General features: G+C 37.0%; 1 protein-coding gene across 5 annotated transcripts in view; it reads right to left on the reverse strand.

Annotated features, from left to right (window-relative positions):
* Positions 1–25246, reverse strand: part of GRAMD2B (GRAM domain containing 2B) — a 117055-nt gene extending 91809 nt beyond the window's left edge. For 3 of the 5 annotated variants that reach the window (XM_017885354.1, XM_017885364.1, XM_017885353.1), the window contains exon 1: positions 24991–25246. In XM_017885354.1, coding sequence (XP_017740843.1) covers positions 24991–25115 — 125 coding nt within the window. In that variant the 5' untranslated portion in view covers positions 25116–25246. The remainder of the gene's footprint in view (positions 1–24990) is intronic. The other 2 variants (XM_017885359.1, XM_017885360.1) reach the window with 1 other exon arrangement.
* Positions 25247–27358: the final 2112 nt, after the last annotated feature.

The raw sequence follows: 27358 nt of genomic DNA on the forward strand, positions 1-27358 counted from the left end.
TATATATATATATATATGTACACACAGACATACATATACAATTTAATTTGTCAACTATACCTCAAGGCTGAAACACACACACACACACACACACACACACACACACAGACACTCCCTCCCTCTTGTTCTGGAAACTGAGTAGCAGGCTCTCTCTTGCTGCTTTTGACTTTTCAGTCCCCAACATTTGTTCTTTTTCTCTTTTAAACTTCTGGCATTCTAAAATTGATTAATACATAGTTTACTAATAGATTTTTTGGATTAGTCTTAGCAATTTCCAAAAGCATAAAAAATAAAGTGAGTGTTTGCTAATGCAAGTCAATTTCGCATGAAGACATGTTTGTGAATTCTGTGTTGCCTGGAGCCATGCTGGGAGGTTCACTGAGAGTCACCTCTGGAATTTCCCCATTGCTTCTCTCCCCAGCCTTGTGTCAGACCAGGCAAACTATGAGGGCTTTCATCCACAAGACAGCATAATTCCAAACCAGCCTGGGAGTTCAGCCTCAGACCATAGTTGTTTAATTCAGATTAAAGTGATCACATCTTGAAATATGCTGATTAAGAGATGATTAAAAAGTGAACTTCACTAATTATAACTAACAGGCAAGAATAGATTGTACTTAAGCAGTTTTGTGTATTAATTTAATTCTGAGACTAAATGTTACCCATATTTAAAAAATCCCTTTTCGTGTGTTTTTAACCAGTGTTATGTTTCTTTTCTAATTATAAAACATTATTATTCTATTTTTCTGAAGGAAAAGTATCTTCTAATCAAAAAACATGTGTAACTCTAACTTATAAGAACTGCAACCAAAAGCAAAAGGCTGACAATAACTGGCTCACTTTAAGAGAATGGTTTTGAGTCTTCTTCATTATTATACTTTGGAGACCCACAGTTATAACTTTAATGCCCAAATTTCAATAGTATCTCAAATAATCTCTGAGCTAGCTGTAGGGTGTTTCATAGCTAAGCGTTATTAGTTTGGCTGGCTCACTCTTGGAAATAAAAAAAAACGTATTTGTGGGACTCCAAATGTAGAAAAACCCATGGCTTTTATTTCATAGATTTACAGTTTCTTGAGTTACAAAACATTTCACAGGTCCTATCTGTATGTATATTTAAATTTCCTCTAAAGATCTGAAATCACACCATCAGAATCTAAGTTAGTTGAGAGCAGGAACCATGACTATTTCACTCACGTGTGTAGAGCCAATGTCCAGTCTCCAGAGTAAAGATTGCATGGAATGCAGAATATTGAAATGGAATGCAGAATACTGAATGAATCAATCAAAAACTTTAACATTTCTAGCTACAGGCAGCTCATTATGGCTCAAAGCAGCCAGGCCATCCTTGGGCAGTTCTGGTTGCTGAGAGTTCTTTTTTATGATTGGACTGTCAATCTCTTCGCACTTGTTTCTTCCAGTTTTAGCTCATCAGGCCATGTAGACTTGCTCTACCACATAACAAACCTTTAAATACCTGAACTGATACTCATGCCCTACTTTCTCTACCTGACCTCTGAGCTTTGCCTCTGCAGACTAATATCCCTAGTTTTTCTTTTTTTTTTTTCAGACGGAGTCTTACTCTGTCGCCCAGGCTGGAGTGCGGTGGCGCCATCTCGGCTCACTACAAGCTCTGCCTCCCAGGTTCACGCCATTCTCCTGCCTCAGCCTCCGGAGTATCTGGGACTACAGGCACCTGCCACCATATCTGGCTAATTTTTTTTGCATTTTTAGTAGAGACAGGCTTTCACCGTGTTGGCCAGGATGGTCTCGATCTCCTGACCTTGTGATCTGCCCGCCTTGGCCTCCAAAAGTGCTGGGATAACAGGCGTGAGCCACCGCGCCCGGCCTAATAGCCCTAGTTTTTTTTTTTTTAAATAATCACCACTTCCTAAAATTTACTGCACAAAACGAATGAGAGGAAGGGAGAAAAAGAGTATAGTACATCCACTTTTAGATAGGCCTTGTAAAGATTTATGGGCCTAGAGAGCAATCCTTAGTCCTAATAAATTGGCATTTGAGGGGTGTCACAAATAATATAGTATTACATCTTGCACTACAATGTGCACAGGTGTCCAAAGCTGTTAGCATCCAAGCATTGCACCTAAAATTGATATGAATGTAATAGCATGGCCACTATGAGAATGGTACTCAGCAAAAGAGCTTTTAAAAACAATCTATTTAGTACAATCAGCTGCTAACCTTTAGTCCCCAATAAAGCCAGAGCAACTCAAGAAATTAAATTTCTGCTCCCAATTCAGACAACTACTTATCTTTTAAATAGATAAGTGCAGGATAAAACTAATTGTATGTCCAAAGGGTGTCTGCACTTTGGCGCTTATTAGTTTAAAACGTGTATGAGGGATTGTTGAAACCTGCCTGGATCTAGAGGATACTGGGCGTCTCCAAATTAGGCTGTTTTTAGAATGAGTTAAATGAACCATTTCCGGTATGAATTTTGTATGAAATATTATTTTAGAATACTTTGTTTGGAATATCCTTTAGGTCGCATGCACAGACATGGGGTATTTAATGCATAGTTTTTGGTAGATTGTGTTCTTTATCAGTTTTAGAGTAATGTTTTTATTAAGTTCAGCTAATTAATTAGTTAAAATTTCCCACAAACACAGGTTAATAGCCCTAGTTTTTTAACAACTGACATAGGTATGAGTGTCTTGTGATACTCTCAGATGCTCCCTTCTGAGCACATTAGATTGCCACCTTTGCATGGTACTCAGGATGGTTCAGGGAAGGCCCGGCCTGCATGGGATTATGATCTTAAACGCTTTCTAGTGTCTGTTCATGCTCTTTGCTATCAAATTAACTTTTTCATTTTTTTTTTTTTAGGAAACGTTTTTTCCAGTGCTTTAGGGAGAATCATTGTACTCTTAATAGAGCCCTGCCTCAATGCAAGGCAATTGAAATGGGAGATAATTATCTGCCATTATTGGAGGCTGGTATAGTCTGCAAATGGTTCCATATGTTGTGTCTTGCTTCCAAGTTGACTTATTTGGAGATTCCAGATAATTGACCACCAAGTCTGGTTCTGGGGAAGTTGGGTTTCCGCATGCCTTATGGGTAAGGTGGAACTCTGAAGATTTTGAAATGTTGTAGTATTTAAATGCTGCTGCTAAATAAGAATTTACTATATATTTTTTCGAAGGGCTGAAGCTGCAATTTGGCAAAAAAATTTTATTTATTTCCATGAACTTTGATATTTTCTGAAGATAATTTTTAAATCAAGCTATTAATTTGGAAGATGCAGGTACATGTATATGCAAACATGTAAAAAGTTTTATGAGAATTCATCTATTAGTGAGATAATATTTTACACTTGGAAAACTTGTGAAATAAAATTGTAGAAGGAAACAATTTTTACATTGATTTGAATGTTTTGAAATTACAGTCAGTTTATAATTGGGGAGATGGTCATGATGGAAAAGGGAAAACGAAAAGATGCAGCTGATGGGTGAAAGCAGGGAAGGGAAAGAGAGGAAGGCGAGAAAAAAGGAAAAAAGTAGTGAAGGTAGGTTGTCTAAGAAATTCCAAGTAGCCACTCAGTCCTTAAATATTTTCTTGCATGAACTTTGAGTCCTGCGGTGTAATTATGTATTTTGTAACAAACTGTTCGGAAGTTAAAAAATTCCTATGAAACAGAAACTTACTGTTCTGGGAAGAAAGATGACCTTCCACTTTATTTTTCAAATAGATTCTAATTCAGGGGTCCTCAGCCTTCAGCTCACAGACGGGTATCTGTCTGTGGCCTGTTAGGAACCTGGCCGCACAGCAGGAGGTGAGTGGCGGGTGAGCAAGCATTACTGCCCGAGCGTGGCTTCCCGTCAGATCAGTGGCGGCATTAGATTCTCAAAGGAGCACAAACCCTATTGCGAACTGTACATGCGAGAGATCTAGGGTGAGTGCTCCTTATGAGAATCTAACTAATGCCTGATGATCTGAGGTGGAACAGTTTTATCCTGAAACCGTTTCCCATCCTGCACCCCCCGCCCCCACCTCACCCTCCCGTGAAAGAAAATAATTTGAAAAAAGAAAAGAACTTTAATTTCGTGGAAGAAAATTGTCTTCCCAAAACCAATCCCTGGTGCCAAAAAGGTTGGGGATCACTTGTCTAAACTATGCAAATAATAGGATTTATGTTGAACCCCTGCTTTCATTCTGGGAGTTCAAATTCGAGGTATGTATGGGGCAGAGAGTGCCTGTGTGACCAGCTTCCGATAAAAATATTCGGTTCTGAGTTGCTAATGGGCATCTCTGGGCAGAAATATTGCACACATATTGCTACATTTTTGTTGCTGGTGCAAAATGTGCCCCATCACGGGAGGGAAAGAGCCTAAGGAAGCCTGTACATGGATTCGTGCAGACTCCACTTGTGTCTTTCCCCCTGTGATCCACCTTACTATGTCACTGTAAGAAATCTTAGCCATGAGTCCAATGATGCTGAGTTCTATGAGTCCTTCTAGTGAATCTCTGAGTGTGGGTGGTCTTGGGGAACACAGCCCCTTTTCTTGCAGTACTCATCCTGATACATCCCTTTTGTAGTGTTACGCAATTTTAGTGAAAAGAGAAAAGGGAAGTGTTTCTGAAAAGTTAAATGTCAAATAAAATACGGATCCAGAAGATATAGTTTAACAAAGGCGTGTCAATCTTTTTGAAAATCATCAAGCCAATTTAGTCATGGAAAAATTATTTACTTACTTTGTACTTACAGAATATGAACTTCCAAGAAAGAAATGGTTTGTAAGGATCTTTCTTACCTTTTAAAAAATAATAGTTTTATTGAGATATAATTCACTATACTACAAAATTCACCCCTTTGAAGGGTAAAATTTGGTGATTTTATACCACAAACAGAATTGTGTAACTTTCCCCACCAATTCTAGAACATTTTCAACACCCTCCCCAAAAAACCCGGTACCCATTAGTAATCAATCCCCATCATTCCTTCCCTGCAGTTCCTGGGAACTAATTGACCTGCCATCTCTATGGATTTGCCTATTCTTCGTATAAATGGAATCATGTGGCCTTTTATGACTAGCTTCTTTCATTTGTGTTGTGGCATATAATAGTACTTCATTCCTTTTTATTGCCAAATAATATTCCATTGCATGGACATACCACATTTTATTTTATCTATTCATCAGTAGATGCCATTTGAATTGTTTCCATTTTTTGGCCATTATGAATAATACTGCTATGAACATCCATGTACAAGTGTTATTGTTACTTGGACAGGTTTTATTTCAGCTTTGTTGAGCTATAACTGGAAAATAACCACGTACAGGGTCTTTTTTTTTTTTTGAGACAGAGTCTCCAGCTTTTGCCCAGGCTAGAGTGCAGTGGCGTGATCCTCCTGGGTTCAAGTGATTCTCCTGCCTCAGCCTCCCGAGTAGCTGGGACTACAGGTGTGTGCCATTACACCTGGCTAATTTTTGTATTTTTAGTAGAAATGGGGTTTTACCATGTTGGCCAGGCTGGTCTCAAACTCCTGACCTCAACTGATTCATTTATTTTTCACTCATGCTTTTGGTGCCTGTACCAGATTTTAAATCATCCCACTAACATTAGGAGGTCTACATCTTTAAGCCCAGTCTGTTACTATATGATGGATGGAAATTAAAGGTGGGAGGAGTTGGAGTACAGTAAAGTGGCTAGAGTATGGAATTTAGAATTTTCATATAGAGTTCAACTCTTTTATTATGGGAATTAGGCAGAATATTTTTAAGCCTCGGTTTCTTACATGGAAAATGGAGTAATAATAGTTCCTATTTCATAAGGTTATTGTGAAGTTTAAATTAGCCAATTTGTGAAAAGGGTTTAGGAGGAGATGTCTGGCACAGAGAAGACATCTGAGAGTAAATATTAGGTTGTTATCATTTTATCAAGAGATTATGGAGCTGGTTGGACCAACTCAAGAATTGCCTAGCAGAATTAAAGTTATCACTCTTCCAACTGCATTTATGAAAGGCTGCTGAAATTACTTTCCTTATGGTTATATAACTTTCTGGCAGCATAAAAAGTCCTGACAGATATACAGCAGAATGATTTTATTTCTTCTGCTTTCAGCAATCAACAATGATATTCCTCTTTGGGGTCTAAAGAAGAGTCCTAGGCCAAAAAACTGTAGTGTCAGCCTAACTGTACATTTCATCATGCTGTATGCTTATTATTGTTTATCATTAATTAATGGCCATTTATATAACTACGTAGAAAATAACAAACAAAACTCCTTTCCTGTCAGTTGGATATAAGACCTTAGGAAAAGTCACTTGATATTTCAGTTAAATATTTACCTTGCTTTACAGCATGACTTCAGAACTTTTATGTACATGTCTCAATCATTTGGTGTCCATGGGTACAGAAGCAGGTTAGGGCCATAATAAACACATTCTGTTTTATTATTATAAACCTAGATATCAGTGAAAGTTCAAAGTCAACTCATCTCAGTTCGGCCTATTCCTGTGTGGCATGTAGACTAATCAATGAGGAGGCACCTTCCAGTAGAGATATGCTTATTTATATGTACTATAAAGACATCTTTCAGTAATTTTTATATAAACAACTCAACCTAAAATTTTACTACTTTATTCATCATCAAAAGTAAAACCCTTTGTTAGCAATTGGCACAGTTATATTTCCCAATGTGGACAATTTAACAATTTTTTTTTTTTTTTGAGATGGAGTCTCACTCTGTTGCCCAGGTTGGAGTACAGTGGCATGATCTTGGCTTACTGCAACCTCCACCTCCCAGGTTCAAGCAATTCTCTTGCCTCAGCCTCCCAAGTAGCTGGGAGTACAGGCGCACACCACCACACCCAGCTAATGTTTGTATTTTTAGTAGGAAGGAAGTTTTACTATGTTGGCCAGTCTGGTCTCAAACTCCTGACTTCAGGTGATCCACCCACCTCAGCCTCCCAAAGTGCCGGGATTACAGGTATGAGCCACCACGCCCAGCGCAATTGAACAAATATTAAAACATCTTTTGAAAAAACAATATTATGCTGTGAAACATTTATTTTAAGCACATAGTTTTCTATTTTAGTTTTTCCTGTGTTAACTTGCAATTAAAAAAAAAATTTAGGGACTCTTAGTAAGAAGAGAAGACTATAAAAACAATAGGATACAAGGATGAGTAATATAATTTCTTCCAGTACAAGTGTGGCAATTCAGGAGGTGAACTAGGAGCAAGGTGTCCTTGCTCATGGAAGAATGACAGTGGGAGAGAAGATCGAAATCATTATCCAGGTTAATAAAGCAATACGTGAGATGACAGCCTAAGTTAGAAACCAGCCAAAGGTATTCCAAGTGACACTTATAGTGCTCATATGTGCTAGGTAGTTTTCTAAGCACTTCACAGATGAGGTGATTCATTTAATCCTTACAATAACCCTGTGAGGGGGAAGCTTTCAGCCTTCCTTTAACAGCACAACAAACTAAAGGGCAACACGATAAGTAACATAGATGGCATTAGAACGCAGGCAGGCTGGCTAAGAATTTGGGGCTCTTCACTACTATCCTATGCTACTTCTCCATGCAGATAAGAATTATTGTTAGTAAAGTCACTTCGGGTTGTTTTGTATTTTTAAATTTTTATCTATTTAGGAGGTACCAGTCAGGTTTCTTACATGCATATATTGCCAAGTGGAGATGTCTGGACTTCTGGCATGCCCATCAGCCTTATAGTAAATATTGTACCTAATAGATAATTTTTCAATTCTCACCCCAACCCCACCCTCTAGGGTAACTTTTGGATTTTTGGAAGCTTTAGTTCTTCAAAACCTCCCAAATGTGGTATATAATAATGTAGATAAATAAAAGATTCAATAGGTTTTTTTCTCTCTTAACAAGGAAAATAAAGATATATTTATCCATAATTTACTCTAAAATAAAATTCTGCATTACAAATATGTTGTATAATCTAGTGTGCTGAATTACATGGCTTATACAATGTGATCATCTTACATTACATTAAGATGAATATTCCCAAAAAAGTTATGTTCGTGTAGGGAATAAATTTCATGTTCATATTTTCCAGGAATCAATGATTGATTCCAAAATGGTATAAACATTTCATAGCATAATGATAGCTTCTTATATAGGTTTGTTAAACTGCATGTTAGTAAATAATCTCACTTACTGGCATAAAATCTTCATTATAATATTTAGAAAATTTGTCTTGGTTGAAAACAGCATCTTTATTTAATTAATTTATTTGTTTGTTTATTTTTTGAGATAAGAGTTCGCTTTGTCACCCAGGCTGGAGTGCAGTGGCATGAAAATGGCTCACTGCAGCCTCAATCTCCTGGGTTCAAGAGATACTCCTGCCTCAACTCCCTAAGCAGTTGGGACCACAGGCAGGAACCACCACACCTGGCTAATTTTTGTATTTTTTGTAGAGATGGGGTTTCACCATGTTGGTCAGGCTGGTCTCAAACTCCTGGGCTCAAGTGATTCACCTGCCTTGGCCTCCTAAAGTACTGAGAGTATAGGCGTGAGCCACTGTGCCCGGCCTGAAAATTGCATCTTTAAGTTAACAGCAGCAGCAACTGGGACAGACTCAGTTTTATAGGGCCTGAAGCTAATATACTATGGGGGTTTCTTTAATACAAAACCCACAAAATTAGGTGAACAATGAATATTGAATTAGAAGTTCATTCAAGTGACAAACTCTGAAGTTTCAGCTTCATTAGCTTCGTGGTAAATGTAGCACTTCAGATAGTGACTATATAAGAATTTTTGTAAATGCCAAAAGAATGAAATAGTCCCTAAAGACAATTCTTCATTTTTCCCCAGAAGGAACTCATACATTTATGTGTATATATAATCTCCATTGATTTTTTTCTCTCTTCTTTCTGTTTCTCTGTTGTCTATTAAAATTCTGTTTACAATTTGTTCTCCATTTGTGAGATAAGAAAAAAGAGAGACTTAGTGCTTTGCCACAGGAAACAAAAGCCTGCCAGGGCCAGGTCTGTACCCTTTCCACTTATACTCTCAGCATATGAATTTGGAGAAATTATATACATATATAATTATAAATGCATAAATATATATATTTTCTTGTATAGGAGCAATAAGAGAGAAATAATATTTTGAGTATACAGATGGAGAACCATCTTCTCTTAGTGTCTTTATTCTTACGTTTCCAGAAAATAAACTGAGCCCAGAGACATTTAAAACCAAGCCAAAGCACAGTCCTCAAATTTCTGAGTACGGAACATTTGTTTAGCCTTGTAAACCAGTAGCCATGTTGGGAAAAAAAGTTTTGTTTTGACTTGAGACAGAACTTGTCTTTTTATAAAAAGAGATCATCCATTTTGTTTTTTTTCAGAAGAGTTAAAATTTTGAGAAACCCACTTAGCTCAGTATTGGTAGTTTTTATTTCCCCTACTATTTTCTTTATTTTTATTTATTTATTTCCATGTTTACTTAAGGTCATCAAAATACGGACTTCAGTCATATGGGAGAACTGAAATCGCTTGATAGTTTTTTGACTCTTCAAGTTTGACCCTTAAAGTTCTATGGTTTTTGCATGTATTCAAATACACAAAAGTAAATACTTTTTAAAAGCTTCATGTACCTTTTCTTTTCCCTTTGTTTGTCTCTCACTAGGTTATAAAAGAATGTATTGTGATAATAAAACAAATAGGTAAAACAAAACCTTAGAATTTGACATAGGGTTGTATGGATAATGACTTCCAACTGTGTTTCTATAGTAACAATTCATCTACGTTGTAGCTATAATGACAACAATTCTTCAGTGCCTCCAACTTGCCAGCCTCCCTAATTATCCATACCTAATCCTCACAATAGTGCAACAAGCTAGATGCTATTAGCCTCATCTGACAAATGAGAAAGCTGGAATTTAGAAAGATTAGTTAACGGGGCTAAGGTGGCGCAGTAAGTGGCAGAGTTGTGATTCAAATACAGATCCAAGTAACTCCAAGACTAATGTCCTTTCACCAAATACTGCCTTTCAGATGAGAAATATTCAGAGCTTTTGTGGTGGCCAGCCTCCAAGATGGTCCCCAGTGATCGCCCTTCTTGGTATTCTCAGCCTTGAATTGTCCACCTAATGGGAGTCCCTGAGCCAGAGCTACCTAGCCAATTTACTTCCAGATTCAGAACCCACAGATACTCTGTAAGATAACACATGCTCATTGTTTAAGACACTAAGATTTGGCATAATATACTGTGAAGCAATTGATAACTTATCTAACCCTTATCATTCTTACTCAGCTTGGGAAGCACTCCTTGGGGATTTCATGTTCATATCAATGACCGATTTGGAATTTGGATTTGCCTTTGAATGTTGGAGAGCATGGAATCATGCAAGGATCAGCAGACAGATCCTGGGTGGTGATCGTGATGTACAGGTACACAAGAGAAATGAATATCTTTTTTTTCCCAAAAGATGACGTATTACAAGAGTCACTACTAACTCAGCATCTATGTCAACCGAATACAATCTCTAAAAGAAAAACAAATAGGATGATATTAATCCTGGAGAGTTTTATTTTGTTTACAATTTGGGATAATTACGCTTTGGAGTTTCATGTTTACTCTTTGAGGAAAGTGTGTCTGCGATTTACCTCATTTCCTCCAACCCTCTCTCCCTCTCTCTGGTCCAGAGACCCAGTGTTCTTTCAGCGACTTGAAATGTGTTATCTCCTCCACAGAGAATAGCAAATGCTATTTCTGCAAATGGGATTCTATCTCTCCCTCTTCCTCTGTTCCAGTCTCAGGTTCTGTCTCATTTCCTCAGAGACTGCTGCTTTTTGACTCCATGGACTGGGTTGCCCCTGCATTGCTCCCTCTGCCTTCACTCTGCCTTCTCAGTATGCAAGACAGTCAGAATCCTCTTTAATGCCTGTCTTCCTCTGACTATAAGCAGCATAAGAACTTGCCACACTGGTTTTATTCACCAACGGGTCTCTAGTACCTTATTACACAATAAATACTTTTTGACTAAGTATTGTTTGAGGAAAATGTTATTTCCGGCGCAGAGAAAATAAGAGCAGAGGCATGAAGATATGAAAGCGTGCGGCATGTGTAAGGGAATATTAAATTAAAAATGGATATTTTCTTTAAGTAAATGCTTATCTCTTTCATATGTAACTTAATTCAACTTCACTGTAATTAATTTTTAAACTTAAATGAATTCGATGTGAAATTAAGCTCAAATTAATTGACATTTACATTTATGGAGGTAAAAATTTCAGCCTATATTGCTCAGGGTGTCCTTTTTGTTGTGTAATTTTTTCCCCTCTCTTTTCCCAGTTGCAAGAATAAAATATTTGGGATTGCTGAGAGTCAAATCCCAATTCAGATCGATTAATAAATCCCTGTGGAGTAGGGGAAAGTTCCTGGACTATGAATCAGAAGGTCTGCGGTATCATTTGATTTGCCACTTGCTGTTCTCCCTACATTGAGCATATTAGTGACTTGTGTGCCCTGAATGTTCTGCTGAGCTTCAGCCCTCCTGGGGTGAAGTCAGCAGCACTCCCAGCAAGGGTCAGCCTTGCTTGTCAGCCAGGGGAGGTCTTCATTCATCCATGACCTACCTGAAATTTATTCATCCGTCTAATATTTATTGTTGTCTACTTTATGCCAAGAACTGTGCTCAGTGATCGGTTAGAAACAAAAGGCAGCACAGTGAGGAAGAAGGACAAATATAACAAGTATAATTTAATGTAGAATGAATGTTACACCAAAGATAAATAAAAGGCACAATGTGAGCACAGAGAAAGGGAGATTGGTGCCAGGGCAGGCTTTCTGAAGGCAGTGATACCTAGCCCAGGTTTGAAGGACAGCTCCAAATTTACCCTGCCAGAGTATTGTAGGCAAAGAAGGTGCAAAGGCCCTGAACCAGACTGCGTGCATAGAGTGTGCACTTCTTGAGCACAAGGAAGGGCAACAGATATGACTGGGGAAGCTGACTGGGTCACAGTTAATTCTCCTTAAGAGGCCAAAGGACAACTCTGTGAGATCACTAAAGATACCTGTTCTGCTTCCCCGTTCCTGCTTCCAGATTTCTTTTCCCTCCACACAGGAGTATGTTTGAAGTGAGACCTGCTCATGGAATATTACCCTTCCCTTATGGGGCTATTTGAAGGAATAAATAGAAACTTTCCCTTTCTCTGGGATCATACTGGCAACTGTTAGTTTTTTTACGTTAGGTAAGGTTTATTTTGTTGCACTAAGCATTGGAAATGTGCAGTTTATTTCTAGATCTAAATATGGCATTTTGAGGATGAGCAAGAAACATGTTGTGGAAAATGATAGTTTGGAGAGCTATGCTCATAATTTAATTTTCAAAGTGTGTGTACATTGTCTGCCTTCTATAGTATCCTGGATCTGTGTCAGTCACCAACAGAGATTTCAGCTCCTGGAAGCAGGATCTAAGCCTTATTTACTCAAGAAGAATCTATTCTTCTTAAAGAATAGATTTAAGATCTATTGAAGAATACGCTCAAGATTCTGCTTTAGTAAAGTAGTTTTTTCGTATGTGCTAAGTACTAGGGCTAGAGAGGAAAGAATGTATTTGCTAGCTTCTAGGAGCTCTGGGTGATGAGTAATATACCATTATTTCTCTGTGGATCTCCCTCGTTGTCCTGTAACAGTCACAACTAGCACTAGAACATTTAAGCCTACAGAATCATATAATGAGTCAGTGTAGAATTAGGAATCTCACGTAGTTCTCCCTGACCTTCTCTTTCAAAGAGTTATCAGGTCTACTTCTGAAATCTTTGTACGCTCTGGCGCTCTAGAAGGCACCCTGAGTGAGATAAAGAAATGGAATTAAATGACCCTTGATTGTGGGTTTGATTTTTGAAAATAGCCCAAATAATTTGAAGCTGAGCTGGGTGAGTAAATTGGTCCATGAACTTGGATAATGCCATTTTGGTCATGTATCTGGCTGTATATGTACTTCCTGGACTAATTTGTTCGCATAGTTTTGCCATACAGCAACAACAGAAAACTTTTTTTTTTCTGTAATCTGCTTACTTCATCTAAGTAGTGCAGAGAATAACTGTAATCCATCTACCACAGCAAAGGCCAGCAAGGTTTATAAGGTAATGCCTATAAAAAGTTCCCATGAGTAAGGCACTGTGCAAATAGAAGAGATGATTGTTGTTACTGCTGGGCTATATATCAGCACTCATTCATCACTTACGTGCTTCTTGGCAGGGCTTCCCAATTTGCCCCATGTAGCTCCGTGCTAGGTCTTCTACATAATTACACAAGGATGCAACTACTAGAAACTTCAATTCAATTACATTTGCCTGGTTTTGTTTTTATAAAATGTGAAGCCTAAATATCTTTAGAGGTGAAAGCATATAAATAAACCTGATTGAACTTTTATCTGTTCAAAATCAAAAGCTTTTAATGAAAGTGAGGACTTTAAACTGAATTCATCCAAAATAAATTTCCATGAAATTTAAAACTTAATTTAAAAAGTAAGTCACAGAGTTTACTTCACTCCCCTGCCACCAGAGTAGGTGCTGGTATCCATGGCTGACAGACCTGAAGACGGATCACAATACAGGACACTTTGCAGACATTCCTCAGTATCGGCCCGGAGCCTGGTAGCTCTGCTGAGTGGCTACACCCAGAAGAGAAATAATAATCACTGCAGTTTGGCTCTCAGGAAGCCCCATCCCTAGGGGAAGGGGGAGAGCAGCACATGAAGGAATCACCCCGTGGGACAAAAGAATCTGAACAGCAGCCCTTGAGCCCCAGATCTTCCCTCTGATATTGTCTACCCAAATGAGAAGGAACCAGAAAAATGATTCTGGTAATATGACAAAACAAGATTTTTTAACACCCCCAAAAGATCATACTAGTTCACTAGCAATGGATCCAAACCAGAAGAAATCTCTGAATTGCCAGAAAAAGAATTCAGAAGGTTGATTATTAAGCTAATCAAGGAGCCTCCAGAGAAAGGTAAATACCAACTTAAAGAACTTTTAAAAATGTTACAGGATATGGTCAGAAAAATCTCCAGAGAAACAGATAGCTTAAATAAAAAACAATCACAACTTCTGGAAATGAAGGACACACTTAGAGAAACGCAAAATACACGGGAATGTCTCAACAATAGAATCAAACAAGTAGAAGAAAGAGCTTCAGAGCTTGAAGACAAGTTTTTGAATTAACCCAATCCAACAAAGACAAAGAAAAAAGAATTTAAAAAGTGAACAAAGCCTCCAAGAAGTTTGGGATTATGTTAAACAACCAAACCTAACAATAATTTGTGTTCCCAAGGAAGAAGAGAAATCTAAAAGTTTGGAAAATATATTTGAGGGAATAACTGAGGAAAACTTCCCTGGCCTTGCTAGAGGTCTAGACACCCAAATACAGGAAGCTCAAAGAACATGTGGGAAATTAATCACAAAAATATAATCGACTCACATAAACCCAAGGTAAACGGGTGGAAAAAGATATTCCATGCAAATGGAAACCAAAAGTGAGCAGGAGTAGCTATTCTTATATCAGACAAAGCTAACTTTAAAGCAACAGCAGTTAAAAGAGACAAAGACGGACATTACATAATGATAAAAGGACTAGTTGAACAGGAAAATACCACCCCAATACCAAAACCAGGAAAGAACATATCAAAAAAGAAAACTACAGACCAATATCCCTGATGAACATAGATGAGAAAATCCTCAACAAAATACTAGCTGACTGAATCCAACAGTATATCAAAAAGATAATTTACACATAGTCATCAGATTATCTAAAGTCAAGATGAAGGAAAGAATCTTAAGAACTGTGAGTCAAAAGCATCAGGTAACCTAATAAAAGAAAATCTTTCAGATTAACAGCAGATTTCTCAGCATAAAACCTACAAGCTAGAAGGGAGTCTTATCTTTAGCCTCCTTAAACAAGACAATTATCAGCCAAGAATTTTGTACCCAGCAAAACTAAGCTTCATAAATGAAGGAAAGATAAAGACTTTTTTTCAGACAAATGCTGAGAGAATTCACCAGTACCAAGCCAACATTACAAGAGCAGCTAAAGGAGTTCTAAATAGTGAAACAAATCCTCAAAATATGCCAAAATAGAACCTCTTTAAAACATAAATCTCACAGGACCTATAAAACAATAACACAATGAAAAAAACCCCAAGGTATTCAGGCCACAAACAGCACAACGAATAGAATAGTACCTGACATCGCAATACTAATGTTGAATGTAAATGGCCTAAATGCTCCAGTTAAAAGATACAGATTGGCAGAATGGATAAGATGTCACCAACCAAGTATCTGCTGTCTTTAAGAGACTCACCTAACACATAAGGACTCACATAAACCCAAGGTAAACGGGTGGAAAAAGATATTCCATGCAAATGGAAACCAAAAGTGAGCAGGAGTAGCTATTCTTATATCAGACAAAGCTAACTTTAAAGCAACAGCAGTTAAAAGAGACAAAGATGGACATTACATAATGATAAAAGGACTAGTTGAACAGGAAAATACCACCCCAATACCAAAACCAGGAAAGAACATATCAAAAAAGAAAACTACAGACCAATATCCCTGATGAACATAGATGAGAAAATCCTCAACAAAATACTAGCTGACTGAATCCAACAGTATATCAAAAAGATAATTTACCATGATCAAGTGGGTTTATACCAGGGATGCAAGGATGGTTTAACATCCACAAGTCAATAAATGTGATATACCACATAAACAGAATTAAAACAAAAATCACATGATCATCTCCATAGATGCAGAAAAAGTATTTGACAAAATATAGCATCCCTTTATGATTAAAACTCTCAGCAAAATTGGCATACAAGGGACATGTTTAAGATAATAAAAGCCATCTATGACAAACCCTAGCCAACATTATACTGAACGGTGAAAAGTTGAAAGCATTCCCCTGAGAACTGGCACAGCAAAAGGATGTCCACTCTCACTAATTCTATTCAACATAGTGCTGAAAGTCCCAGCCAGAGCAATCAGAAAATAGAAAGAAATAAAGAGCATCCCAATTGGTAAAGAGGAAGTCAAACTGTCACTGTTAGCCTGTGATATGATCATAGGCCTAGAAAATCCTAAAAACTCATCCAAAAAGCTCCTAACACAGATAAATGAATTCAGCAGAGTTTCCGGATACAAAATTAATGTACACAAATCAGTAGCTTTGTTATACACCAACAGTGACCAAGCTGAGAATCAAATCAATAACTCAACCACTTTTACAATAGCTGCAAAAAAAAAAATAAAATACTTAGGAATATAACTAACCAAGAAGGTGAAAGACCTCTTCAAGGAAAACTACAAAACATTGCTGAAAAAAAATCATAGACAACACAAACAAATGAAAATATATCCCATGCTCATGGATAGGTAGAATCAATATTGTGAAAATGACCATACTGCCAAAAGCAATTTACAAATTCAATGTAATTTCTATCACAATACCACTATCATTCTTCACAGAACTAGAAAAAAACCCCTAAAATTCATATGGAACCAGCCCACATAGCCAAAGCAAGGCTAAGCAAAAAGAACAATTCTGGAGGCATCACATTACCTGACTTCAAACTATACTATAAGGCCATAGTCACCAAAATACCATGGTACTGGTATAAAAACAGGCACATAGACCAATGGAACAGAATAAAAAATGCAGAAATAAAGCCAAATGCTTACAACCAACTGATCTTTGACAAAGCAAACAAAACAAAAAGTAGGTAAAGGACACCCTACTCAACAAATGGTGCTGGGATAATTGGTAAGCCACATGCAGAAGAATGAAACTGGATCCTCATCTCCCACCTTATATAAAAATCTACTCAAGATGGATCAAAGGCTTTATTCTAAGACCTGACACCATAAAAATTCTAGAATGTAACATCAGAAAACCCTTCCAGACATTGGCTTAGGCAAAGGCTTCATGACTAAGAACCCAAAAGCCAATGCAACAAAAACAAAGATAAATAGGTGGGACTTAAGTAAACTAAAAAGCTTCTGAAAAGCAAAATAAATAATCAGCAGAGTAAACAGACAACCCACACAGTGGGAGAAAATCTTCAAAATCTATACATCTGACTAAGGACAATATCCAGAATATATAAGGAAATCAGTCAAATAAGCAAGAAAAAAAACAAACAATCCCATCAAAAAGTGGGCTAAGGACATGAATAGACACGTCTCAAAAGAAGATATACAAATGGTTAACAAACATATGAAAAAATGCTCAGCATTACTAATAATCAGGGAAATGTGAATCAAAACCACAATGTGATACCATCTTACTCCTGCAAGAATGGCCATAATCAAAAAATCAAAAAATAATAGATGTTGGTGTGGATGTGGTGAAAAGGGACACTTTTACACTGTTCGTGGGAATGTAAACTAGTACCACCACTATGGCAAACAGTGTGGAGATTCCTTAAAGAACTAAAAATAGATCTACCATTTGATCCAGCAATCCCACTCCTGGGTATCCACCCAGAGGAAAAGAAGTCATTATATGAAAAAGATACTTGCACATACATGTTTATAGCAACACAATTCACAATTGCAAAAATATGGAACCAGCCCAAATGCCCATCAATCAATGAGTGGATACAGAAAATAAAGTATATATCTACCATGGGATACTACTCAGCCACAAAAAGGAATGAAGTAATGGTGTTTGCAGCAACCTGGATGGAATTGGAGACAATTATTCTAAGTGAAATAACTCGGAATGGAAAATCAAATATTGTATGTTCTGACTTATAAGTGGGAGCTAAGATATGAGGACAGAAAGGCTTAAGAATGATACGATGGACTCTGGGGACTTGGGGGAAAGGGTAGGATGGGGGTGAGGGATAAAGGACTACAGATTGGGTATAGTGCACACTGCTTGGGTGATGGGTGCATCAAAATCTCAGAAATCACCTCTAAGGAACTTATCGTTGTAACCAAACACTACCCGTTTCCCAAAAACATATTGAAATAGAAAAAGTGGGTCAAATATTATAGAATAGGTAATCGAATAGTGTGTATTTTTTAAAATAACAATTTTGGTGGTCTGAAAAAATTGGCAAAGTAAAACGACTCAAAACCATTTGTGTAAAATCAGTTTTCCTACAATATTTTCAAAATGTCCAAAAATGAGGAGCTAATAACAGGCAGTCACAAGCCAACATCCTTTCCCCTTGGGAGTTCATTCCCCTAGCTGGGAGAACCACATTCATTCCTTCACTCAGTGCTGCAAAGTACACAGTGTGTATCAAGCTCTACAAATAGAAAACACAGATCTGTTGGAGACCACGGGCATAGAAGGAGTTATAATCAGAGGGCAGATCCAGGTTTTATGGGCCTGAAGCTTATACAATTTTAGAGTCTTCTTTAAGAAAAGTATGAACAAGAAATTAGGCATGAAAGTGATTATACATTTAAATGAGGAAAACATCAAATTATGAATTGGAAAGAGTTTACAGATTCCATAAACATCTTCAAATCCAGAAAAGTAATATAGTGCTCTTATGAATTAACTGTCTGACATAGTCTGTGATATTTTCTTATAATTTATAGCTGATACTCATTGATCTCTTCATATGGCAACAACTTCATAATATTTTCAGTAAAGAGAAAAGAAAGTGGTTTAGTTTTTTTCTCTAGAAGAAATACTTACCTTTATATTGATAGGTTAAAGATTTATTTCAAATTCAAACCCAGTTTTGATAATGTCATGATAATCTACTATATGACACAAACACAAATGCAGTGGGTGTTTTTAGTATTATTTTGGGTTTGTGCCTTATAAACGCAAGAATTCTGATAAAGTCTATTATGCACAATTACCACCAAAAAAAAAAACCAAAAAGAATAAGGTTGGTATAATTATAACAGCTGCATTTTCGAGTATATAGTCCTAATAGGAGAGAACTGTGTTGATTAGACAAATAAAAAGAATAGAATCTACCACTTTATATATTTATATATCCGATGATTTATGTATCTGATGATTTATGTATCTGATGATTGGAAAAATTTGTCAGAAACTAATTTCTGGTTCTGTACATTTCAAACTCATTTTCTTTTCCACTACCCACACACTTCTGATGCATGGCACCATGTTCATATCATGATCCCATCTCTGGCTCTGCACCACGCCCCAGAGCAGGGTATATTGGCTTAGAGGGTGGTAGGAGTATTCCTGGAAGCCATTCCAATACCGTACAGCCAGTGAGAACTTATGTGCACATAGAAATGAAGGCAAATCACATGAATAGATTCCACAAATACCAAACTAAATGTATCTCTGAACAACTTCCCCTTAGTTCAGAATGCCAAAAATGCCTTTGGCTACATATCTGACCGGAGGAAAAGTTTGAAAGAGGAAAAATAGGAGTGGAAAGAGACAGAAATTATAATTGCAGTTGAAATGCTATCTGTGAATTTTTCAAGAATGTAGGACTATCTGCGCACCTTACTCGTGGCCCTCCATGTCCTTGGACAGTAGAAGCTGTCTTATAAGTGAGGGTAGAAGCTTAAGCTGCATTGGCTTTATAACAAGTACATCCTGTCAGCAATACATTCTGATAAGTGGTTAAAATAGGATATAGTGCCAACAATTAAGAAAAGGCTGCTAGTTCTGAGGGACGAGAGTAGGGGTGTGCGCAGCACAGGGAAGTTACCCAGAGCTTAAACTAGACCTTCCAGGATGTGCATCTTGAAAAGGCGTAGGAATTTTTGAGGCCATCAAAGAGGACTTCCAGCATGTTCAACAGCCTCACAACTAGATAGAACATGTGCATTGAGAAAATACTGAATGTGGGGAAGTATCTGGTGAAGTTTGGGAAGGAGACAAGAAGTCCTTTCGCTCCTTGCAATGACAGCTGCTGGGGAGTTTTATTCTTTCCTGCTGGGAAAATTCTAACTCTCCTAAGAAAGCCTAGTCCTCCAATTTAACCTTCTCATTTTAACTTCCATAGCCATGTCTCACTTCATCCTGGTGCAATTTATTCTTTCTCTGCCTCCCATCTTAGCCTGCCCCTCACTCTCCTCTGTGAAGCTCTGCAGGGTTCACAAGTCCTGCTGCCCCGACCTCGCCCATTTGCTGAAATATCTGCTCCACACTCAGAAGACTAATGCCATTATATTTCTCCTTAAAACAGTGCTGCTTCCTGTGAATGCTTCTATCTCATCCCTGCTCTTGGAGAAGAAACCTCATTTCCCAGGACTTGGCCCCACTCCAGCCTCTACATACCACTCTTGTGAACAGGTGCTGAGCCTATGGTGTTGACTAGTGAAAATGGGTCATGGCACAGAGTCTGCTGTGTGCCTGTTCATCTGGTGCCATAGAGTGCTCCTGTCCTTTCTGTAACAGCAGGAGAAGTGGAGTTGGCTAAGAAAAGACAAAGCTCTTGAGAGAAGAGGGCAGAAGGAAAGAAGGGCAGACATTTTCTCTCCTACCCACTGGTGGCAGCTAGAATAGAGAAGACACAGATGCATTGGAGCCACTAAGTGGAGGCATAATGAGTGTGACTGTGGGGCTGCCTTGGACACCCAGGTTATCGTTGACTGCAGCCTAGAGTGGTCCCCATCCCAGAACATAGAAGGACTTTGAGCACCCTCCTAACATTTCCGATTAGTTCTGCCTCATTTTTGTCCTCTTCAGTTCCCATCTTGGGCCTTGTTCGTACTCCCAAAGGCCATGGTGTCCTATTCTACACACTAACTACACTGGGCAACTTTCACTTTTGCCTAATGGCTAATTTGCATAATAAATCTCCAAAAGCTTCTTGATCCAATAGAGGTTTTTGATTTTTTAAATTTCCCGAGTGACTAATTTATGGAACTCTTAATTCCAAAGCCTTTCCCAGTCAGCTACCTATAGAGGTTACAGCAATTCATGTTTTTCCAAGTCTGCTTAATGTTCTGTATATTTTGAGAAATGATGATTTCTGCAAATTTTGAATTTTGAGGTACTGTGCACGTTATGAATGTCAAAGATTTTCAAATGGGGATTAACTCAATGGAGGCTGGCAAAGCACTGAATAACTTTAATAACCTCTTGGAAAACTTTAACTAGAAGGAAACTTTTAATCTGAAAACAACTGATAAATCCTGAAATATTAAAAGCATTCCCTTTAAAATCAGGAATACAAGGATGTCTAGAATTATTGCATCTGCTCAACATTATACTAGTGTCCTTGCTTGTGTAATAAAGCAAAAAAAGATTTAAAGGAGTAAATTTTGGAAAGGTAAATATAAAATTTTTATTATTTCAAATATTATTGTCTACAAAGAAAATCTCTTAGAGTCTACAGATTTATTATTAAAAGTTTAGCAAGGATGTTGAACATAAGATCAATTTAGAAATCTAATTATATTTCTGTACATTAACAAAAGAAAATACAATGTAAAATATATTTACAATAACAACAAAGGTATAAAATATCTAGGAATAAATGTAACATGATGTATAAGATCTTTATGCAGAATATTCTAAAACTGTATTGAAGGACATTAAAGGAAACCTAAATAAATGGAAAGATATACCATGTTTATGAATTGGTATATTTAACATCGTAAAGATGTTGAATTTTCTCAACAATGAACAATAGGCTCAATGTAATTTCATTTAAAAACAGTTTTACTTGATAAGCTAATTCTAAAATTTAACTGGAAGAACAAAGGGTCAACGTAATGAAACACTTCTGAACTGGGTAAGGAGTCTTGTCTTAGCAGGTTTTTTATTATAAAGTGATAGTAATTAAGACAGTGATGTATGACAGAGCTGGCATTACAGATTAGTGATGAAAGGACAGTCTATTCAATAAATAATATGGGACAATTTATTATCTCTACAAATAACTTAGAATGATGCCCTAATTCATACCAGAAAAGGAAATGCATTCCAAACACAGTACGAACCCTAGATTGAAAGAAAAACATACTTCTAGCAGAAAATACATATGTTCTTATGACCTCAGGGTATGGAAGCATTTCTTAAGTCATAAACAATTCATAAAGAAAATAATTAATAAGTTGACAAATTAAAATAACTCAGACATAATAGAGAGTGCAAACAGACAAGTCATATGTTGGAATAAAATACTTGCAACACATATAACAAAAGATCCGTGTCTGGAGTATTTTAAAAAACTATCTCAAAAGAAGAAAAAGATAGTGACCTCTTTCCCCCAAAAGGGATATCAATTCATAAGCAGACATTTTATAGAAGAGAAAACAAAAAAGACCACTAAACATGTTGAAAAGATGTTCCTCCTCTTAGTTTAACATATATTAAACCCACATTGAGTTACCATTTCACACCTTCCAGATTGAAAAAAGTAAAAAATCAGACAATTCCAATGTTGCTGAGGCAGCAGCATAACTGCTAGTAGCAGCGTAAATGACACAGAACTTTGGAAAACAGAATGACATTAGCAAAGAAAGTTAATCATGTTCATAATCTATGATGAGCATTTCCTCTAGGTAGGCGCCTTAAAGACACCCTTTCACAGTGTACCAGGGGAAACGGGCAAGATGTAGCATTGCTTGAATGCGCAGACAACTGGAAATAACCCACAAGTGGGCCAGAGTGCTCTTTTAAAGTGAACGTCACATTATGACACTCTTTTAAACCCTCAGTGGCTTCCTGTCACAATTAGAATAGAACTCCAACCCCCCTCATCATCTGTTTATCTCTCTGATTTCATGGGTGTCACTCTCCGCAGGTTCCTCTAGACTTCTTCCCTATCTTCCCTACTGCGGGCAACCATGCTCCTTCTCAGCCTTTTGATGACTGGTTCTAAGTCAGCCTGAATATCACTTCCTTGGAGAGTCCTTTAGTTACCACCCCATCTAAATGAGTTTTCTCTATCTTACTCTCTGCCTCAGCTTTGTTTCCTATAAAACATATTAATTTTTGAATTATGTATTTATGTATGCACATATGCATTCATTCATTTTTTGGCCTGTCTTAAACATTAAACTAATAATCTCCATGAGAGCAGGGACTAAGTCTATCTCACTCATGATTGTAACCTCTGTGCCTTCTACATAGCCTGGCGTATAATAGTTACTCAATAAACTTTGTTGTATTGAGTGATTGAATAAAAACATTGTGTAAATTTTATCTGTGCCTATTTGAAGTGGCTTGTTGATCTGCAAATACATTTTATTAGCTCTAGTTCATTGAAAGGATAATGTGATACTAAAACAGTCACATAAATTCTCAATACTTATTTAGAAGGTAAAGGAAGTGTTTACCTGGTCTTGTTTTTTATCTCAAAGATTTAACCAATTTGTGTCTGAATGCTTCCACAAAGTATTTTCAATGATTATCTACACAATACATTAAATAGATCTTTCAACTAGACTAAAAGTCCTTCAATGCCTATTTAGAGATATATTAAAAATTTTTAGGTTGATTCTAATACACATTTTAAAACCACTTATAGATGCTAACATAGAAATTTGATATTGAACACTCAAATATGCAGGTGACATAGGCTGGAGCTTTTTTTGCAAGAGGCTTGAATTTAGGTTGATGCAGGTTTTATTTTACTTTTATTCTATTTATCTATAATTATGAAAATCATATTTATTTTATTTCAATTATGCTTTATGTATTTTACGTTTGTTTTAATATTTGTTTGTTGATACATTTTGATTTGATTTAATTTAATTTAATTTTTCCTGGTTAGAGCTTAAGCTCCAAAGAAGAATTTGCATGGCAGTCTACTTAAGAGATGGATTCCACAGACAAAGCAATTCGAGAGGCACTTGAGGCTCAGCAAAGTATGGAAATAATGCATGAGTTTTACATTTTATTTTATTTTTATGTTTTCCCTTTGTTCTTTGTTCATCTAAGTTTTACATTTTAAATCACAGAATTATACCTTTGCTCAACTACTAATGCAAGTAAGATAGATTCATTTTAATAATGGATAGAAAAATTAAGTAACTTGGAAATAGATATATTATGAAACAATTTTCACACGTTCACTTTTTTAGTCTCTAAAACTTCTTCTTAAAAGTATTTAATTTATTTTCATAACCTGGCATTCTGATATGTGAATGCAATGGAATTTCTTTGTTTTCTATTAAATTTTGAAAGCTATAATTTAAAGTAGTTTTGTGTAAATGATTTAAAACAATTTAAAAAAGAAAACAAGGATCATATTTAACTTTTGAATTTCTGGATATGGTACTGTCAAAAGTAAAGTTTGGGTGTGGGGTTATTCTGAGAAGTTTACATGAATACTGCATTAAAGTTTACATGAAAGTTGGATGGAAAAACTTTCTTTTGAATATGTGATTTCGACTTATACTTAATTTATACATTCTATGAATTGCTAGATAATTATAATGAGATAGATTGAATAAAGCATTGAAAAATAAATTTTCATGAAAAATATGTAATTATTAGAGTGGTGTTGATGTGGATATTAATGTGTTGATTTGGATATTGATGTTTATAGCTAAAATGAATATGTTCTGAAATTGGCCGAAACTGCTATGAATCACTATGCAGTAAATACTTGAACTAGAGCACAGTTGGTACTATTTTAAATTTAAATTGGAAAGGCAAAAAGAAGGCAATTATCTTAATATTTTAATAATTATTATTTTAATAATAGTTCAGGTAATTTTGATACCAAAGTCAATTTGGGGTTAAACGATTTGTTTACACTTCCTATAAACCTGAAAGTAAGTTAAGAATTGAGGAATTGCATAGTGGCCAGTTATCCAGTACTAAGAAAGTACTACAGAAGGCACTAAAAATTATTTTTCCTTAATAGTAGTAATAGTTCTATTTGCTCAGAAGAGCACATCCCTTATTATATACCCCCTTTGAATCCACTGGTCAGGACGCCTAGGCAGTACTTTCTCCTCCCATGGCTGATCCCTACCTCCGGGAATGAAAAAGGAGCTCTCCAAGGGTCACCAGTTGGGTAGCTGAGGCCACCAGGTGGGCAGATGTGGATGGCCAGGCCCAGGCTGTACCCACCTGAGGAACACCGAGCTGGGGCTGTCTGTGGAGCTGCGTGGGGCCTCCACGTTGGCCTTCCTTGGGCTGCCCGGAGTCTCAAACTGGAACATCGTGTCACTAGAAGGCTTTCTTTTCTTCACCATTGTGCGCTTATTGATCCCCAAGTCAAGGAACAACCTTAAAAGCTCATTTCTGAGTCTCCCAAATAGTATGAAAATCTCTGCGTTTCAGCTTTGCACAGTCCTTGCATTGCAGGAAGCTCTTTCTTCATGTGACTCTTAATCTAGCTGAGGCTATTTTTTTTACAGTCAGTTAATGAGTAACATATCAGTGTGACACAGGGAGGTTTTCATCCTACCTATATTTGCTCTAAAGAAATAAATGTGTTTGGGAAATTCAACTTTTAGTTCACTAAGATGAACACCACTAAATCTGAATGTAGTCAGAAAAGCATGGAAAAGTAAACACCTAAACAAAACAATGAGGTGCAGAGACTGGCAGCATCTAAACAGGAAAAGCAGGATGCTTTTTCTAACCACCTGATCCTGACCAACAGGGTCAGCAATGTGGATGTGCTTTATGCCTATACTCACACAGGAAATAACCAGCACACTGTGTGTTGTAGCCAATGTTTGGCAGATGCCCAGCAGTTTTAAGGCTGCATTCCTTGGTCCTTGGGACCCGAAGAGTTCTGGAGTTCTTATGGAAGTGATATACACAAAGTCAAGGGAGTCTCAACATCCAGGTTGCATATTTTGCTGGGTTACAGGAGGCTGTGGCTTGTACTCAAACAACAACAACAAATACAAACTAACAGTAGGAGACGAGAGTTCGAATTTGTCTCTGTTGCTTGCTGGCTGGGCAACCACAGGTGATCCCAACTCTGCTCTGTTTTATATCTGTTATGCTGATTTCACAGGATTAGAATGAAATACATAGGAGAGTATGCAACAGAGATTTGCAATTGTGTGTCATTATTGTTACCTAGATATGCATTTTGCTAACAAGTTCAGAAAATGACTTTCTTCATGCAACAAATGTTCATGCACGAGGAAAACATCAGTGTCCCTCCACCCTCCTTACTAGCACCAGGGAAGGATTTGTTCCACAGTAGCTATGCTCTCTCTCCTTGTTCCACTTGTGATTAGTCAGTGACATTGCAGAATGGCTGGCTTAAGAGAAGTACATAGTTTCTGATTGTGGAAGAGAGCAAAGTTTCCTGGGAAATCAAAGCAGACCTTTAGCCTTGGACTCATTAGCATTTTGCTCTAACCAACTGCTAACCTGGCACGGACAGGTCTGTGCTGCTCTATGTGCTGTACTGACCCTAGGAACACTTTTGAAGTGAGTCTTTCAGTAATATTACATTGTTTTGGACAATATTTTCCTGCTGGGTTTTCTTGGTTTTAGCCCTGAATGCCCTAAATTCTAGGAACTCTTTAGTGCTGGGCAAACTGGGGCCGGTGGTCACCCTAGTACTGCTGAGCGCCCTTATGCTAGAGTTCTGATGATGCACCGCCCCCAGCTTTCCTCCCTGTCCTTCCTCGACAGAGCATGGTCTATATTTCTCTTTCCTCTCTTATCTCTGTGCTGAAATTGTGTGTTGAAATCATATTGGAGACATTAAATAAGCTGTTATATTAAATTGCTGAATTAAACCAGTCACCATTCCTCATACAATAGCAACAACCTGCATGGGAGTTTCTGCTCCTTGTAAACAAAAAACAACTCTTACTGGCACAGATGTTAATAGTCAATGAAATATAGTCTGTTACTCTCTGTTTCATGTAGGTTTGGATGACACAGGGGTAATTCTTAACTTAGAACAAAATGTCTCTAAAGGAGGAAATTCCAGTATCAGTGAACAGTCTTTGAACTTATTTTTCAATCGGTAAGCTTTCCTCGTACTCACTCAATACTCAATCAACAAATACATATTTATTGGCAAAGCTCTTTGCTAGCTGCAGTGAGTGATATAAAAAGTTTTAAGAAAATGGGTTCTTGCTTCAACAATGAAGCTAGGATAAAACAATCTACATAACTGAAAAGTTAACTAAAAATAAAATCGATAGAAAGGCAGTGAATTAGGCTAATATTTATTGAGTCTGTGTACTAGCTAATATCTTTTGAGTAGATATAACATCTCTACTAGATAATTTCATATATAACATCTCATTTAATCGTTGCCCAAATTACATTTTTATAGATTAAAAACACAATATCTTTAGAAGGTTAAACCACTTGGCCATAATTAAATAGTAAGCATGTGGTCATGCTGGAATTCATTCATTCATTCATTCATTCATTCATTCATTCAACAAGTATTTATTGAGCATTTACAGTTAAAAGGAGGCAAATCAATTGGGACTGGCATGACTTAAAAAAG

This window comes from Rhinopithecus bieti, unplaced genomic scaffold, assembly GCF_001698545.2.
Source record: "Rhinopithecus bieti isolate Rb0 unplaced genomic scaffold, ASM169854v2 scaffold_14215, whole genome shotgun sequence".
Taxonomy (NCBI): domain Eukaryota; kingdom Metazoa; phylum Chordata; class Mammalia; order Primates; family Cercopithecidae; genus Rhinopithecus; species Rhinopithecus bieti.